Source organism: Oppia nitens, unplaced genomic scaffold, assembly GCF_028296485.1.
Source record: "Oppia nitens isolate AA-2021 unplaced genomic scaffold, nextdenovo-longstitch-racon4-pilon3 scaffold1_pilon_pilon_pilon, whole genome shotgun sequence".
NCBI classification, from domain to species: domain Eukaryota; kingdom Metazoa; phylum Arthropoda; class Arachnida; order Sarcoptiformes; family Oppiidae; genus Oppia; species Oppia nitens.
Window position 1 is genome coordinate 13,472,836 of NW_026533199.1, and position 15,735 is coordinate 13,488,570.

At 16.8% G+C, this 15,735-nt stretch overlaps 2 protein-coding genes across 2 annotated transcripts; both read left to right on the plus strand.

Moving 5' to 3' along the window:
• Nucleotides 1-2,198: 2,198 nt before the first annotated feature.
• LOC128952007 (uncharacterized) lies at nucleotides 2,199-3,446 on the plus strand. Its single transcript, XM_054297328.1, has 2 exons — nucleotides 2,199-2,270; nucleotides 2,891-3,446. Exon 2 carries the CDS (start codon nucleotides 2,952-2,954, stop codon nucleotides 3,432-3,434), a length of 483 nt encoding a protein of 160 aa, XP_054153303.1. The 5' UTR covers nucleotides 2,199-2,270; nucleotides 2,891-2,951; the 3' UTR covers nucleotides 3,435-3,446.
• Nucleotides 3,447-8,211: 4,765 nt separating this feature from the next.
• LOC128952004 (uncharacterized) lies at nucleotides 8,212-11,424 on the plus strand. The gene is made up of 3 exons (XM_054297326.1): nucleotides 8,212-8,610; nucleotides 9,881-10,456; nucleotides 10,905-11,424. Exons 1-3 carry the CDS (start codon nucleotides 8,281-8,283, stop codon nucleotides 11,391-11,393), a joined length of 1,395 nt encoding a protein of 464 aa, XP_054153301.1. The 5' UTR covers nucleotides 8,212-8,280; the 3' UTR covers nucleotides 11,394-11,424.
• The last annotated feature ends 4,311 nt before the right edge of the window (nucleotides 11,425-15,735 follow it).

The following is a 15,735-nucleotide window of genomic DNA, read 5'->3' on the forward strand; positions in this document are numbered from 1 at the left end:
CAATATGTTTTACAATATGAAACCGATTTGATGGAAGGTTTGGATAAAGTAGTGAAAAATATCGATATCCTAACCGATGATAATAAAGAAAAAATGATTTTTCTCAATGATTTTGCCTGTTATTCGGCTAGATTTTAGCCGAAAAAAATTTAAATATTTAAAATTAAATTAATAATTAATATTAATTAATTGAAATAAAATAATAATAATTAATTAAAATAAATAAAATAATACAAATAATTAATTATTTACAATATAATAATAATTATTTAAAATATAATAAAAATTATTTTAAATAAAATAATAATTATTATTTAAAATAAAATAATAAGTATTATTTAATATAAAATAATTAATAATAATAAATTAAAATAAATTATTAATTATAATTAACTGAAATAAAATAATAATTATTGTTTAAAATAAAATAATTTTAATTAATTAAAATCTATAAAAATTATAATTAAGGATATAATTTATTAATATAACTATTTACAGTACTACTATAAACAATATAATATAAATATTTATGTTATTGTTAAAAACAAAAATATACAAATTATGTTAAGCTACTTACTATTATAATAATAATAATAAAATATTTATTTTTATTAAAAACAAAAAATTTTGTATAAATTATTAATATTACTTATTATTAAAACAAAAATTTTCTATATTTTAAAATGAAATAATGTATGAAAATAATGTTTCTATAATTATAGTAAACTATTAAAATGTTAAATTAAAAATATGAAAAAAACTTAATTTTACAATTTTACTAAAATATTTATATAGAATTTTTTTTATATTGTTTATAATTAATAAAATTATATACAATATAAACAAAAAAAAACTTTTAATTAAAAAAATATACTGTAAATAAATTATGAAATAAAAAACTTAAAATAATTAAAAAAAAATATTTTTTATATATATTTAGATATTTTTGTTCATTACTTTTATAATTAATTTATAATAATTCTAGTTTTTCTAAGTTTTTTTTTAAGTACAATAAATATAATAAATTTATTTTATTTTATATCAATAGTGTAACCGTTGTCAAGGGTTTCGGTATTTATAGTTTACATAGAGATAGATATAAATCATATTAATTACAACATATATATTATATATATACTTTATATTTACTGATATAATACTTTAAATAATATACAGTATATACTTATATATATATATATATATATATATATATATATATATATATATATATAACATATCAACACAAAACATGAAAAATATTTGCTTCAAAAACAAATATCAAATAAAAATAAAATTGATAGCAATGTATGTATGTATGTATGTATTCCCATATCTTTATATACAGTATAATATATTATATATATACTGTATTATACATTATAAAATAAAACTTATATATGAAATAATAATAGTATCATTGTATTTATTAGTCAACTATATTTTACTGATTAAAAATTATAAAGTTTAGTAATAATAATAATAATAATAATATAGTTATTATATATATATATATTATATTTCATTAAATATATAATATTTTATGAATCACACGTCTTATATATTTAATAATACTGTTTATATAGATATATAAGAAAATAAAAATAAATTAAAAAAATTATTGCACTGTATATAATAAAATAGCAAATATTGTTTTATATATATTAAAATTTAATTAAATATTATTTAGTTTTAATAATAATATTTGAATTTTTAGTTTTATATTTATTTATATATATATATATTGTGATAATAAAATTGTTTTTAATGATATCATAATATTTACAACGTTTTTACTGTTAAAAAAAATAATATCATTAAAAAATTAATATATTAATAATTTTCTAGTTTAATTTTATTTTTTTAAAACAACAAAAATTACCATAGTGTTTTTTATCACAATTGTATAAATCAATCAAACAATACAATATATTACTATCACTATTACAATAGTTAATTTAATTTTATTTTTTTTACAAAAATAGTGTATAAAATTTTATTATATTATTATTACTATCTATTTGTTTAAGTGCCCTAAATATTGAGTTAATTTTTTTATATATTAATTTGTTGATAATATTTTTATATTACTAGTGATTTGATTTGTTTTTTGTATTGTGATTATTATCATTTTACTTTAATTATTATTATTATTAGTTAATTTGTATTATTATTATTTTTTGTGTTTGAAAAAAACTATTTTTGTGTTTTAATTTTTTTTTTGTATGTCAACTATATTATTATTATTATTATTACTGCAATATAATAAACAGGTATTGTTTTATTTTTATGTTATTTTTATTTAAATATTTATTTTCAATATACAGTATATCACAGTTATATAAACATATATCACACCCATTTCCTATATACTTATAAAAATATAACATTTTGTAAAATAAATTAATATAACTAATAATAAATGTTACACTAATTTCCGGTTATTATAAAAGTTTTTCATAATTTACTATTACTAAACAAAACACGTGTTATTATTAATAAATTATTTTAGTTTTACATTTAATTTATAATTATTTAATTAGATTTAATTTTAGGAAATAAAAAAAAACATAGAAAATAATGACTCATTTATTTTATTAGTAATTTTTTTAATTAAAAAAATAAAATACTTATAAACTAAAGCTAAAAAATTTAATTATATTTTTAAAAATATTTATAGTATATTAATAACAAAATTACAGTATTTTATATAATTAAATAGTTAAAGCTGAAAATGTCAAAAAAAATAAATTTATAATTTTATAAAAATAAAATAAATAAATACATAAACTAATAATAATTAAATAATAATTACAATATTTTTTTAAATAAATATTTTCATAAATTATTAAATAATTAATTTTATTTTTTTAAAAATCAAATCTATTTCTAGTAATACACAAATTTAAACACCGATTATAACAACATCAACAAAAAATTAAATAATAATAATAATGAACCAATTGATTAAATTAGTAACTACCGTAATCATAGGACTGTTAGCTATATTAACAATTCAGGGTACGGGTGGTACGGGTGGTGGCAGTGGCCAGGTATGGGCATCGGAACCCTACTGTCCGAATGCTACCCTAATGGTCAAATGTGTTACCGATGCCGAACACGATTGGGAAATCGACCGAAATCGGGGATCGGATAATAAATCCCATTGTTGTTTCCAGCGCCAGTACTACCGGTGCCAAAAGGACCTGTCCGACCAATGTCAGGGCCAGCATGATCGATATGTTAGCAATTTGACTATGTTTTATATCAAGGAGGAACTGGATCACGGTGATTGTGCCGATTGGACAGAGGATAGGTGTATGGGTCTAGCTTGGTGGGCAATTACCCTGATAGTGTTGGGCAGTCTATTGGGTGCATCCATAATAGGATGTGCCATCTATGCCCTGTTTTGTAGACGACGCTGTCGTAATAAGTAATTAATTATAATAATTAATTAATTAATAATTAATATCAAATTAAATAATAATTAATAATTAATAATTAATAATTAATAATTAATAATTAATAATTAATAATTAATAATTAATAATTAATAATTAATAATTAATAATTAATAATTAATAATTAATAATTAATAATTAATAATTAATAATTAATAATTAATAATTAATAATTAATAATTAATAATTAATAATTAAATGTTTATTATTATTATTATTTTTGATAATTATACTAATAATATACTAATATTTTAATAATATATTTTTGTTATATATATAAAATAATAATATTTTACACAATTAATTAATTATAACCCAAATTAAATATATATATATATATTTGTATTTTTTTATTATAATATAAAAAACATTTTTTTTTATAAATTTTATTTTTATAAATCATTTTATACTTTAAGTTCATATGTTTTTTAATAATTGAGTAAAATAATAATATTATAATAAACTTTTAAATAATCAAAATTATTATCATAAATATAATGTTTTAATTACTATAATATTAGATAATAAAATCAAAATTTTTCACTATTAATGTTAAGTTTCATTAAAAAATATATCAATTATTTTATAGTAAATATTAAATAAAATAATTATAATAATTTACACAAAAAATATTTTATTTAAAAATATTAAAAATATAATATAAACAAGAAAAATTATGTATTATTAGTGTTATATTAAAAAAAAACTTATTTTCTTAAAATAAAAAGTTTAAACAATTATCAGCTAATGGTTTATATTGAATGCACTCATTATTGTCGGCCAATTCAATGGTACGGTTCATAACATCCCAGACATCCCTAGACTGTTGGTCAGTACAGTACTCGTGTTGTTTGGCCAGTCGTACGATACAACTGTACCACAAGTCATACACTGAACAACATTTTTGACGTAAATTGAGACTAACATCACTGTCCTCGTCATCATTGGTATTATCATTGTTGTCATCATTAGTATCGTTATTATCGTCGACTACCTGTAGACGCCATTTATGGCCCACTTGTTGACCGCATCGGACAAAACTGTCCGATCGGTAGACACGTGTCAGACATATGAGCGCGTGATGTGTGGGCTGTGGCTGATCGTAGCACTGGTAGATGTTTAGGCTATTTAATACTAATAGTAGTAAAATTAAATTTAATTCAATTATAATATTGTTTGTCATAATTTTAAAGATATTTTTTTTAGAAATAGTTTAATATAAAAAAGTAATTTAAAAAAAAACTGTAGTTTATGTTATGAAAATTTTTTTTTATTAGTTTCAGACAAAAAATTTATATTTAAAATAAAAGTGAAAAGTTTAATATTTGTTTAATTTATTATTATTTTTGTTGGTGTTGTTGTTGTTGACATTTAGGTCAACATTTTTGTCAACACAATTAAAAGCCAAATATATTGTTATTTTTATTATTGTTGTTTTTGATTGTTACAAAAAAATAAAACATTTAATAAACATAGTAATTGATATTTAATTTTTTGACATATATTATTAGAAAATTATAACAAAAAAAATATATTTAATTATCAATTTCAGAAAATAAATAAATACAAATTTAAGAATAACTAATATTACTATAAATCTAATCTTGTATTTCTAAAAAATTATATTTTTAATTAAAGATATTTTTAAAAAAATAATAATAATTTAAATTAAAACTGTATACAAATATTAATAATATTATTTTAGTATTTTTTAAATAATAAATTATCTTATAATAGCACTTTCAAAACTTTATTTTTTATTTTTTAATATAATAATTATTTATTTAATTGTAACAATTAAATATTATTGTTAACATTTTTAAATAGTAATAATCATAAATATATTTCTCTACAAAAATTATATAATTAAATATAAAACAATAGTTATTGAAAAACAATAATAATTTTTATTAATCAATTTATTTTTAAAAAATATATTATAATTAATTAAAACATAATCTAAATTTAAATTATTTTTTAATTAATACTTTTTAAATTTGTTTTTTTTGTTATATTAGATAAATGTACATGTTGAAAAATTGTTAACACTTAACTAATTATATGACAATTATATAAAAAAAGTAGAAATTTATTTAAACTTTTATTTTATTTGTTTAAAATAGTTAGTTTATGTGTAAACTTTTAAAATGTAGTAATTTTTTAATAATAAATTGTGTTTTTATATTTATCATATTTTTATAAACAAAAAATTAGATTAATAATAATAATAATAATAGCAATTAAACTGTAAGAAAAATTCAATTATTAATATTAACTTTATTATATAAATATAAGTTTCTTATATTATATATATTTTTGAAATATACAGTCATAACTTATAATATTTAATTTTTTTTAAATATAAAGTTATATACAGTATATACTGGTATTTAGATCGTTATTAATATTTTTTTATTATTATTTATATACAAGTTATTTAACATAAAAATTATTTAGTATTTAATTTTCAATATGTATATAATAATGAAATAAATTTATTATTAAATATTTAAAAAATATATTTTTATTTATTTTAAATATATAAAAAAAATTTAAAACATTTTATTTTACTTATACATTATTTAATTTCTAAATTTCTAAAATAATAATTATTTATAATTTTACCATACTAATTAATAATTTTAATTTAGTTAATGTATTATTAATATTATAATACGATAATAAAAATAATTTAAAAAACATTTAAAAAATTATGTAAAAATTTTTTAAAACTTAATAATTAATTATTATAATTATAAACTTAATTTATAACTGTGTATAGACTACTGTAAGTAGACTAACCAATACTAGTAGTACTAGACTATAGGTGGTAGTCATCATCATCATCATAGCACCCGATGACTGGCATAATGAGCTATTATACCCAACCAGTTGGCACAGTTGGCTACCTGTCCAATAGTCCAACAAATCTGATTGATATTTGATCAATGCATCTAGCTCAGTTATGTTACTACACACTAACTTTACTGTATTATTTGCTAGTAGTATAGTTTTGACACAATCAATTTGGCCATAAACGGAACAACATGTCGATTGACTGGCATTGACTACCTGTCCCCTATGATCCCGGTCCCATTGTTGTACACTATCGTGATGACATTGTTGATAGGACTGATCCATTTCCAGTTTGTCCAAACATTTCAGGGCATCGGCACCGGGAGTCGGATATACACTACTATTACTACTATCAGTAGTAGTTGTAGTAGTAGTAGTAGTAGTGATTGTAGTGTCGATACCACTGTCCTCCTCGGCCTGCAATCTGGCAATAGTTGGCAACAATATAACTAATATAAATATTTTGTACATTTTTGCTGTTGTTGTTGAAAATATGTTAAAATATTAAAAATTATTTTTTTAAAAATAATTATTCAACTAGTTCAATTTAGTTAAGCTATTAATTTATTATTTTTAATGCAGTAAACATGTCTAGTTTTATACTAAAATTTTTTGTATTGTTATTTTACATTATTATTATTATTTAATAATAATATGATTTGATAATAATTACAATTGGTTATTTGCCCATGGTGTTTTTTCTTTAAAAAAAATTAGATTATATAATAAAAATAAATGATTACTAATTGTTATTTTAAAAAATCAACATGTACATTTTTCAGATATTATTCAGATAATAATCAATTAATTATTATTTTGTTATCAGTAAAACATTTTAATATTTAATAAATTGTTATATAATTTTTTTTTATAAATAAAACTGTAATTATATAAAAAAAATTCAAAAATAGTTAATTGTATAATAATTATTTATTTTTATCCTAGTACAACTTTAGTTTTACTAGTTTTATTTTATAAAAAATAATAAAATGTTAAATCATTGTTTTTAATTAAATTATTATTAAAACATTATTAGCGGTTATTTAGTATAGGTAAATAATATATTGTTTATAATTAATAATATTTAATTATACGACTCATATACTGATAGTGTACATGTATTTTGTTATTGTCATAAATTATTATTATTATTATTATTATTATTAATAACTTATAAATAAATATATAAATAATAATAATAATAATAATTTTTAGCTATTGTCTTAATGATTAATCAGTCAGCAATGTATATATGGCATTGCTATAAATGCATGACAACAACAAATATTTTTATTTTTTTTAATAATAATAATATATTTAATATAATAAGAAAATTATTATTTTGTTGTTTCTGTATCTGTAAAAATTAATTAAAACTAAATTAAATCATTACTAATATATTTTAATTACAAATAATAATAATAATACTGTAGATATTAAATACGATATTATATTTTTGTTTGAATTAATTATATCTAAAAACATTGAAATTATTATACAATACAATATAATATTAGTTACTAAATACTATATGGATAACTATGGATATTATCTATAAAAATAAATTATAACAAAATAATTTTTATGATATTATTATTATTATTATTAGTTTCAATTAATTGCAACGCATTTTCTATTATACTGTTAACTAACTATAACTGTGATAATAATAATAATTATATCAAATAAAACTTTGTATTAATAATATTAAATATTTTTTTTGTGTAGCCATTACTGTATAGTTATGTATTATTATTAGTATTATTATTATTGAATGATTACTAGTTATTGTGGCAATAATTTAGATATTAGTAATAATAGTTATTGTTTTTTTATATAAAAAAAATATAATTAACTGTTAAAATAAATTGTTTAATAAATTGTTTGTTTTTTTCTATTATTATTTTTTCAAACAAAAAAATAATTAATTAATTATTATTTTCATAATACAAACACAAAAAAAACAATGAATCAAATACTATTAATAACAATACTATCAGTCATTATCATAGCTGACATAGGACTGGGTGTTAGGGCTGGTCATGGATTGGACATCAGTCAGCGCTTCTCTGCTAATTTGAATGGTGTAACCAAACAACCAAAACAACAACAACTGTCTGCACCACCCGTTCCCAGTCAGTTGACCCGTCAGTGTCTGAATCCGTTGACTCAGGAGCTGATCCGTTGCCGGAAAGGATCGCTCAGAAACTGGAATATAACCGACTATTCATCACTGGCTGATGTATGTTGTGCTCAATGGGATAATATTGAATGCGATCTCGATATAGTAGCCAAGGTATATGATTTTTATTTATTTTATTTTTGTATTAATTAATTAAAAATAAAATTAGTTTAGTTTCTATTTTGTTTAAAAAATCAAAAATATTATTATTAATAATTTTTTTTCTAATTTTTTGATTAATTAATTAAAAATAAAATTAGTTTAGTTTTTATTTTGTTTAAAAAATCAAAAATATTATTATTAATAATTTTAATAATTTTTTTCTAATTTTGTTTTAAAAAATTATCAATTAATCTATTAGATTGTAAACTAAAATTTATTATTAGTTTAAAAAATTATTTTATTATAATATTACAGTTTATTAATCTAATAATTTTTAATAATAATTTATAATAATAAAATTAATTATATAAATTATTTTTTTAAATATATGTTATAAAATTATATATAATCATATTTAAAAAGCATAAATTATTTATATATAAAAATAAATGTTATAATGATAATAACTAACTATATTATTACTATTATGATACTATAACTACTAATATTAATAATGATATTTATTAAAGGTATAGTAGTAGAGACATAGTTAAAATATAAATAGTTAATATAAGTTATAAATGATTTATTTTTAAATGTTAAAACAACACATTACTAAATATAATAAATTATTTAATTACTAAATAAAACTAATAGAAATAATATATTTTTTAAAAAATGTTATACAAATTAAATATATCTAAAATAGTTTTTTTTAAATATATAAATTTATTTAATAATAATTTTTATTTTATTAAATGTTTTTTAATGTTAAAATAAAATACTAATTAAAGTAAAAATAATATTATAAACATATCATAAATATTAATTTACAGTTAGAAGTTGGTAAATTAAAAAAAAACATTATAACTAACTGTAATTAATAATTTATTTATTAATTTTAACTATTGAGTAAGTGTATAATAATTAGTTTTTAGGCAAACAACGCAATAAGCTTATATAAATATTTTAATTAATTTTTTTTAAAAAATAATCTTGCTAAAAGTCAAATTGCAAAACAAAATATATATGAGCATAAATTATCTAATAATAATAATTATTATTATTGATTAATAATAAAAAATAATTGGATATAATATATTATTTTTTAAAAATATTATATTTTTATATATTTTGTTTAATTAAATCAATTTATTTTTGTTTATATTTTAATTAATTAATTTTGTTTATATTTTAATTAATTATTTTTGTCTATATTTTAATTAATTAATTAATTTTGTCTATATTTTAATTAATTAATTAATTTTTTTATAAAAAAAAGTCAAACTGCAAACCTGGTAAACAATATACGCAAACCATTGGCTATTTCGATGATTTAATTGAATTTTACAATACAAACACGTGTCGGGATTATCCGCGCGGCGGACAACACTGTTTGATGCCAATGATCCGATCGTTGGCCCAACAAAAACAACAATTAGATAATAATCTGAAACAAACAGTCGATAGTACCGGTGCTGCTATAGATGATGACAGCTATATAGCCGATGATGATAACGATGCTAACGATGATGACATGGATATGGATAGAGATAATCCTAATCCCAAAATGGATACCGGATTAGGTATGGAACTGGAGATCGAAATGGACGACAATCTACCCGCTCAGCCGATGCCCGACCCGTTAGCTTTGGATTGTTTCGGTTCATTGAATCTAGTAGTTAGGGTCGGGTGTCGCCAAGTAGCCTGGTATAACTGGAATATTACCCAACATTCCCGGCCACCGGTACGTAATGTTTGTTGCGCCACTTGGGATGATATTGATTGTCTGGATCAAGTTGCACGTGTCCGCTGCCCGAAACATGAGCGCGTGCTTTTGGATAATTATTTTGCTCAGGTATAGTTTTATTTTATTTTTAATTATTATTATTATTATTACAAAAATATAATTATAATATTAATAACAAGTTTCGACATTTTATTAAATAAAAATAAATAAAATAAATAATAATTAATAAAATAATAATCAATTGTTTCATAAGTTAATAACTAATAATAATAATTGTTAACTAATATTAATATTTTTTTAAACTAATAATTATAATAATATTTTTTAACTAATAATAATAATTATTATTATTAACTAATGATAAAAATATTGATAAAACAAATATTTCACTTTAGATTTTATATTTAAAAAAAAATTAAAATCAAAATTAATTGTCAATATTTTATACAGTATTTTTATGTATAACTATTTTTTTATTATATTTTATAACACTATATTAAATATATATTTTAATTATTTATTTATTTTTTTTATTATTATTATTGAATTTATCTAGCTAGAAAAATGGGCCGAAAATGTAGCATGCGGTCAAGCACGCTACCATAGCAAAAATTGTACACGTAAATCAAACAATAACAATATGGACCTAGCTAAATTTCAGCAACAACAACAACAACAAAATAACCAAGCTGATTTAGCTAATGATGATCAACCATCAAATAACGTTATAAATGTTGAATTTCAGCAGGAAGAAATTTCCCTAATATTCCCGGCAAAACATGATATTGTTGAACAACAACAACAACAACAGGGTGACCAACTCATGTTAATGACACAACAGGATGCCCAACAATTTGATGCCGATTATCGTGATTTTGTCCTCAATTATATGATGACAGTATTACCACATTTGCTTAACCTGTTGGCACTGTTAGCCGTAATACTGGTTACCGTTGTTTGTGTACAATGTTTTCTAATGGCCCGACAGTATACACACTATCGTTATTCAGTGAATGGTCAGGGATATCATAAAATTAATATTTAATTTAATTTAATTAAATATATAATTATATAATAATTGTATTTTTATTACGATTAAACAGCACATTATTAGTAATTAAATTTTAATATATACAGTATTTTTTTCATATTAAAATGTTAAGATTATAATAATTAAATATAATATTTTACAATGTTTTGTATAATAATTATTAGTTAACAATATTATTGGACAGTATTGTTGCTTAAAAAATAAATATTATTATACTAATGTATCTATTAGTTTATCAAAATTATAATTATAAAATAACATATATAAAATAATTACTCTAATAATAATAATATATTATAAAATAAATTTGTTATTATTATTATTATTATCAAAAAATAATTAAAGTAATAAATTTTTTATAAAAAAAATTGTTATTCAATTTTTATATGATAAATGGTATCCCTTATATTCTAAAATATCTATTATAATATTATAATTAAAATAAATATTTTTTTATAAATTTATTAAATTACAGTTTATTAATAAATCTATATTATTATTTTTTTATATAAATATTCAAAATTTTAATGTAAAATACGTAAAATTTAATTATAAAATAAATTGATTGATTGAAAGAGATTAATAATAATTTTATTTAAACTATAATAAATTAAATATTTATTTATATTAATAGTTATAATGTATTATTAAATAAAAACTAATAAATTTATGGCCAGATATATCATAAAATTAATATTTAGTCTATGTCATATATATTTAGTTTAGGGTTTTTTTTGAATGATTAAAAATAAAAGTTTAATAAAACAAATTTGATGTCTAGTTATTAAATAAAATATAAATTTATATTTAGCAAATATATTGACAGTTTCTAATTCCTAAAAATCATAGAAAAATAAATGTTTAATAATTAATTAAATTATTTACATACAATATACAGTTTTTTTATAAATAAAAAAAATAATTAGTGAATAAATTTTTAGTATACTATTTTTTGAAAATACTTTAAAATAAAATTATATTAAAAGTTAATTAACCAATTTAACATGTACTCTATAATAATTATTATTAAATTTGATAATATATAAATATATATTAATAATTTATATATTTATATGTAGTTGAGTTTTTTATATTAAAATAAATTACTAAAACTGTAATTTTAGTAAAATTGCATTTATTTATTAAATATAGTTATTAATTTCCAATATTAATTGACCCAGTATACAGATAATTATTTTTATTAATTAGCTAATAATTTTAAGTATGGGTACAATATCTCACATTCAGTTCACTATTTATATTTATAATACTATATTATAGTAAAAAATAAATTGTGTATTAAATTTAACAAAATTAAACAAAAAAAAATAATTAGTGAATATATAATTTTAGTAAAATATTAGATGGAGAGTATATAAAAAACAATTTTTCTCAATAAAAACAAACATATTATTTATTTAATACTATGGTTGAAATTAAAAAGACAATTGATTGTTTCTAAAAAATATCTCCCAATATTTGAATATAAAATTTTTTTATACTAAATATTTTTAGTATAAAAAAAATTATCTAAACATTATAATCAATTATTAATAGTAGATTTTTAATAAGGTTTCAACTTTCCCAACTAATATATTTTAAATAATTTATTATTTAAAAAAACAAACATTTTTATATAACTAAATCTATAATGCGTTTGTTGTTAATATGTTACAGTTTTTTAAATTTATTTATTTATTTTTTTAATTTAATTAATTGAAAACATTATTTTATAAAATTTAAAAGATTTGCACATTTGTATACTTAAATAAAATAAAAATTAATTTGATTTTTTAAATAGCAATAATAAAAATAGTAAATAATAATTTATGCAATTAAATCTAACAAACAATTTAACTTAATTAAACATAACATGTTTTGTAAATCTATGTATGAAACTATAGGGTTTAAATATATTTTATCATTATATTTATATATTTTTTTTTGTTATAAAATTAATTAGTTAAGTTGAAACAAATTTATTTGTATATAATTAGTTATTATTATTATTAATTGTAAAAAAAGATATCGAAATTCCTTCCTAAAGTTAGAATTATATTATAATTAGTAAAGTCTATAATATATTAATTGTTAAATATTACAGTTTTTTTAAAAAAAATATAATTTAAGTAAAAAAAATTTAGCTAATCAAAATTTTAAATATTCAGTAGGTAGTTAAAATTATCTAAACATTTTTGAACTAAAATAAAATAAAAAGCAAAAATTAAATTAGTAAATAATTAATTGTGTATTAAATTTAATAAGCAATTTAACAAAATTAAACATAACAATTATATATATATATATTTTTAAAATGGTAGAATTATATTAATATTATTTATGATAATTATCTATTAAAGTTGAATATTTTTGACATCAAAAAATTACATTTTATTAAATAATATATTTTTTAAAAATAATAATTTAAATTTATATTAATAAATGTTAATTACTTTATATTAAATATTTATATTTATATTTAGCAAAAATACATAATTAGCGATATTTCTCTAATTTATAGTAAATTAAATGATTAATAATTATTTTAATTATTTAAATAAAATATACAGTTTTTTATAAATTTATAAAAATAATTAGTAAATATATTTTTAGTATAATATTAATTGTTTAATGTTACAGTTTTTTAATATAATTAATTTTTTAAAATTTTAACTAATTGAAATAAACTGTAGATATAAATATTAATTCTAAATATTAATTATGAAAAATAAATTATTTATTCAAATTGAATAAGTTTGATAATCAATATTAAATTTTATTTAATAACATATTTTTTTTAAAAAGTTATTAATTTTAATTTTATTTTTTATAAAAAAAGACAAAACTGTTAGATATTATTTGGACAATTTGATTTAATTTTAAAACAATTTTACAATTAATAATAAATATTAACTAAATTATCAATATATTTCATACAATAGTATTATAAAATATTAGTGTAAAATAATGGTTACTAATTATTTGTATATATATTTAATATTATTTTAGTTATTTTTATAATTATATAAAATAAATACTCAACTTCTATTAAGTTTATTAATATAATTATTTATTTTATGTTTAAGTAAGGTATATTTAAAAATATATATATATTAAAAGCTAGCTAACTTATCTAACAGTTGTAAACTAATATAATTTTCAAAAGTTGTTTAAATGTTTTTTTTTATAAAAAAAATGTAGTTAAATTTAAAAATTTTATTAATTGTTTCTCCGTCAAATCTAAACTTTAACTTTAATTAACTAATTAAAGTTAATATTTTTAACAAACTTATTAAGTTACAGTTTATTAAGAAAATTATATTAATTGTTTAAACTAAAATTACTAATATTATTTTAATTCAATGTTACTACATTGTTATTTTTATTTATAATAATAATATTATTAAAAAAAATAATAATACAAATTAATAATATTAAATTTATTTAAAGTTAAAATTATTTTTGTATTTTTGTATTATTATTAATTGACATGGTAAAACATTTAAATATAGTTTTTATTAAAAATTTATAAATAATAATAAACTATTGTATTACTAATAGTATTAAACATTATTATTTTTAACAAACACTTACAAGTATATCAAACCTGAAAGCCATTGATTTTTTATTGACATTTAGTTTAGTTGTTATTACAAGCATTGATAGGTGTGTCCAAAAAAATAACTGTCTCTACAAACCAACCGTTCATTAAAAAAAATACATCAAATGACTCAATTAGTTGTCAGCAGACTATTCATCACTGGCTGTTATTTTAAGGTATGTATGAAATTAAATATATGTTTTTAATATATATTTATTGATTTTTTTTTTATATAAAAATAATTAGTTTAGTTGAAATAAAAATTATTTATGTGTGTATTATTATAATATAAATAATATTTATTTATTTATTACTTGTAAAAAATTATAGCATAAATTACGATGGTTTTTATTTTACTGAAATTATAATTATATAATAATTATTAATATCAATAATATATTGTTTGTTAAATATTACAGTTTTTTAATAGAATTAATTTTTTTAAATAAAAATGTATAACTTTTTAAAAGTACATTTACACTAGTACATTTTAAAAAATCAAAAAGGTAGCTTTAGTATCTAAGCTTTTGGAAAATAAAATAAAAACATCAAATTGATTTAAAGTTTTTTTTTTTAAAAATTAGCAATAATTATAATTTTATAAAATAAATTGTTTATTAAATTTAACAATTAATATAACAAAATGACATATATTTATTTTTTTAAAAAAAATTATAAATTTAAATTTTACTTTAATTTTTTTATTATTATTATTAAATATTAACTAAATTATTC

Excerpts from the sequence above, each read along its gene's own strand:
- LOC128952004 (XM_054297326.1), top strand. The coding sequence starts at position 8,281 with ATGAATCAAATACTATTAATAACAATACTATCAGTCATTATCATAGCT. Across the intron at positions 8,611-9,880 it reads ATCTCGATATAGTAGCCAAG|TCAAACTGCAAACCTGGTAA; the intron begins GTATATGATTTT and ends TATAAAAAAAAG. Across the intron at positions 10,457-10,904 it reads TGGATAATTATTTTGCTCAG|CTAGAAAAATGGGCCGAAAA; the intron begins GTATAGTTTTAT and ends GAATTTATCTAG.
- LOC128952007 (XM_054297328.1), top strand. The coding sequence starts at position 2,952 with ATGAACCAATTGATTAAATTAGTAACTACCGTAATCATAGGACTGTTA.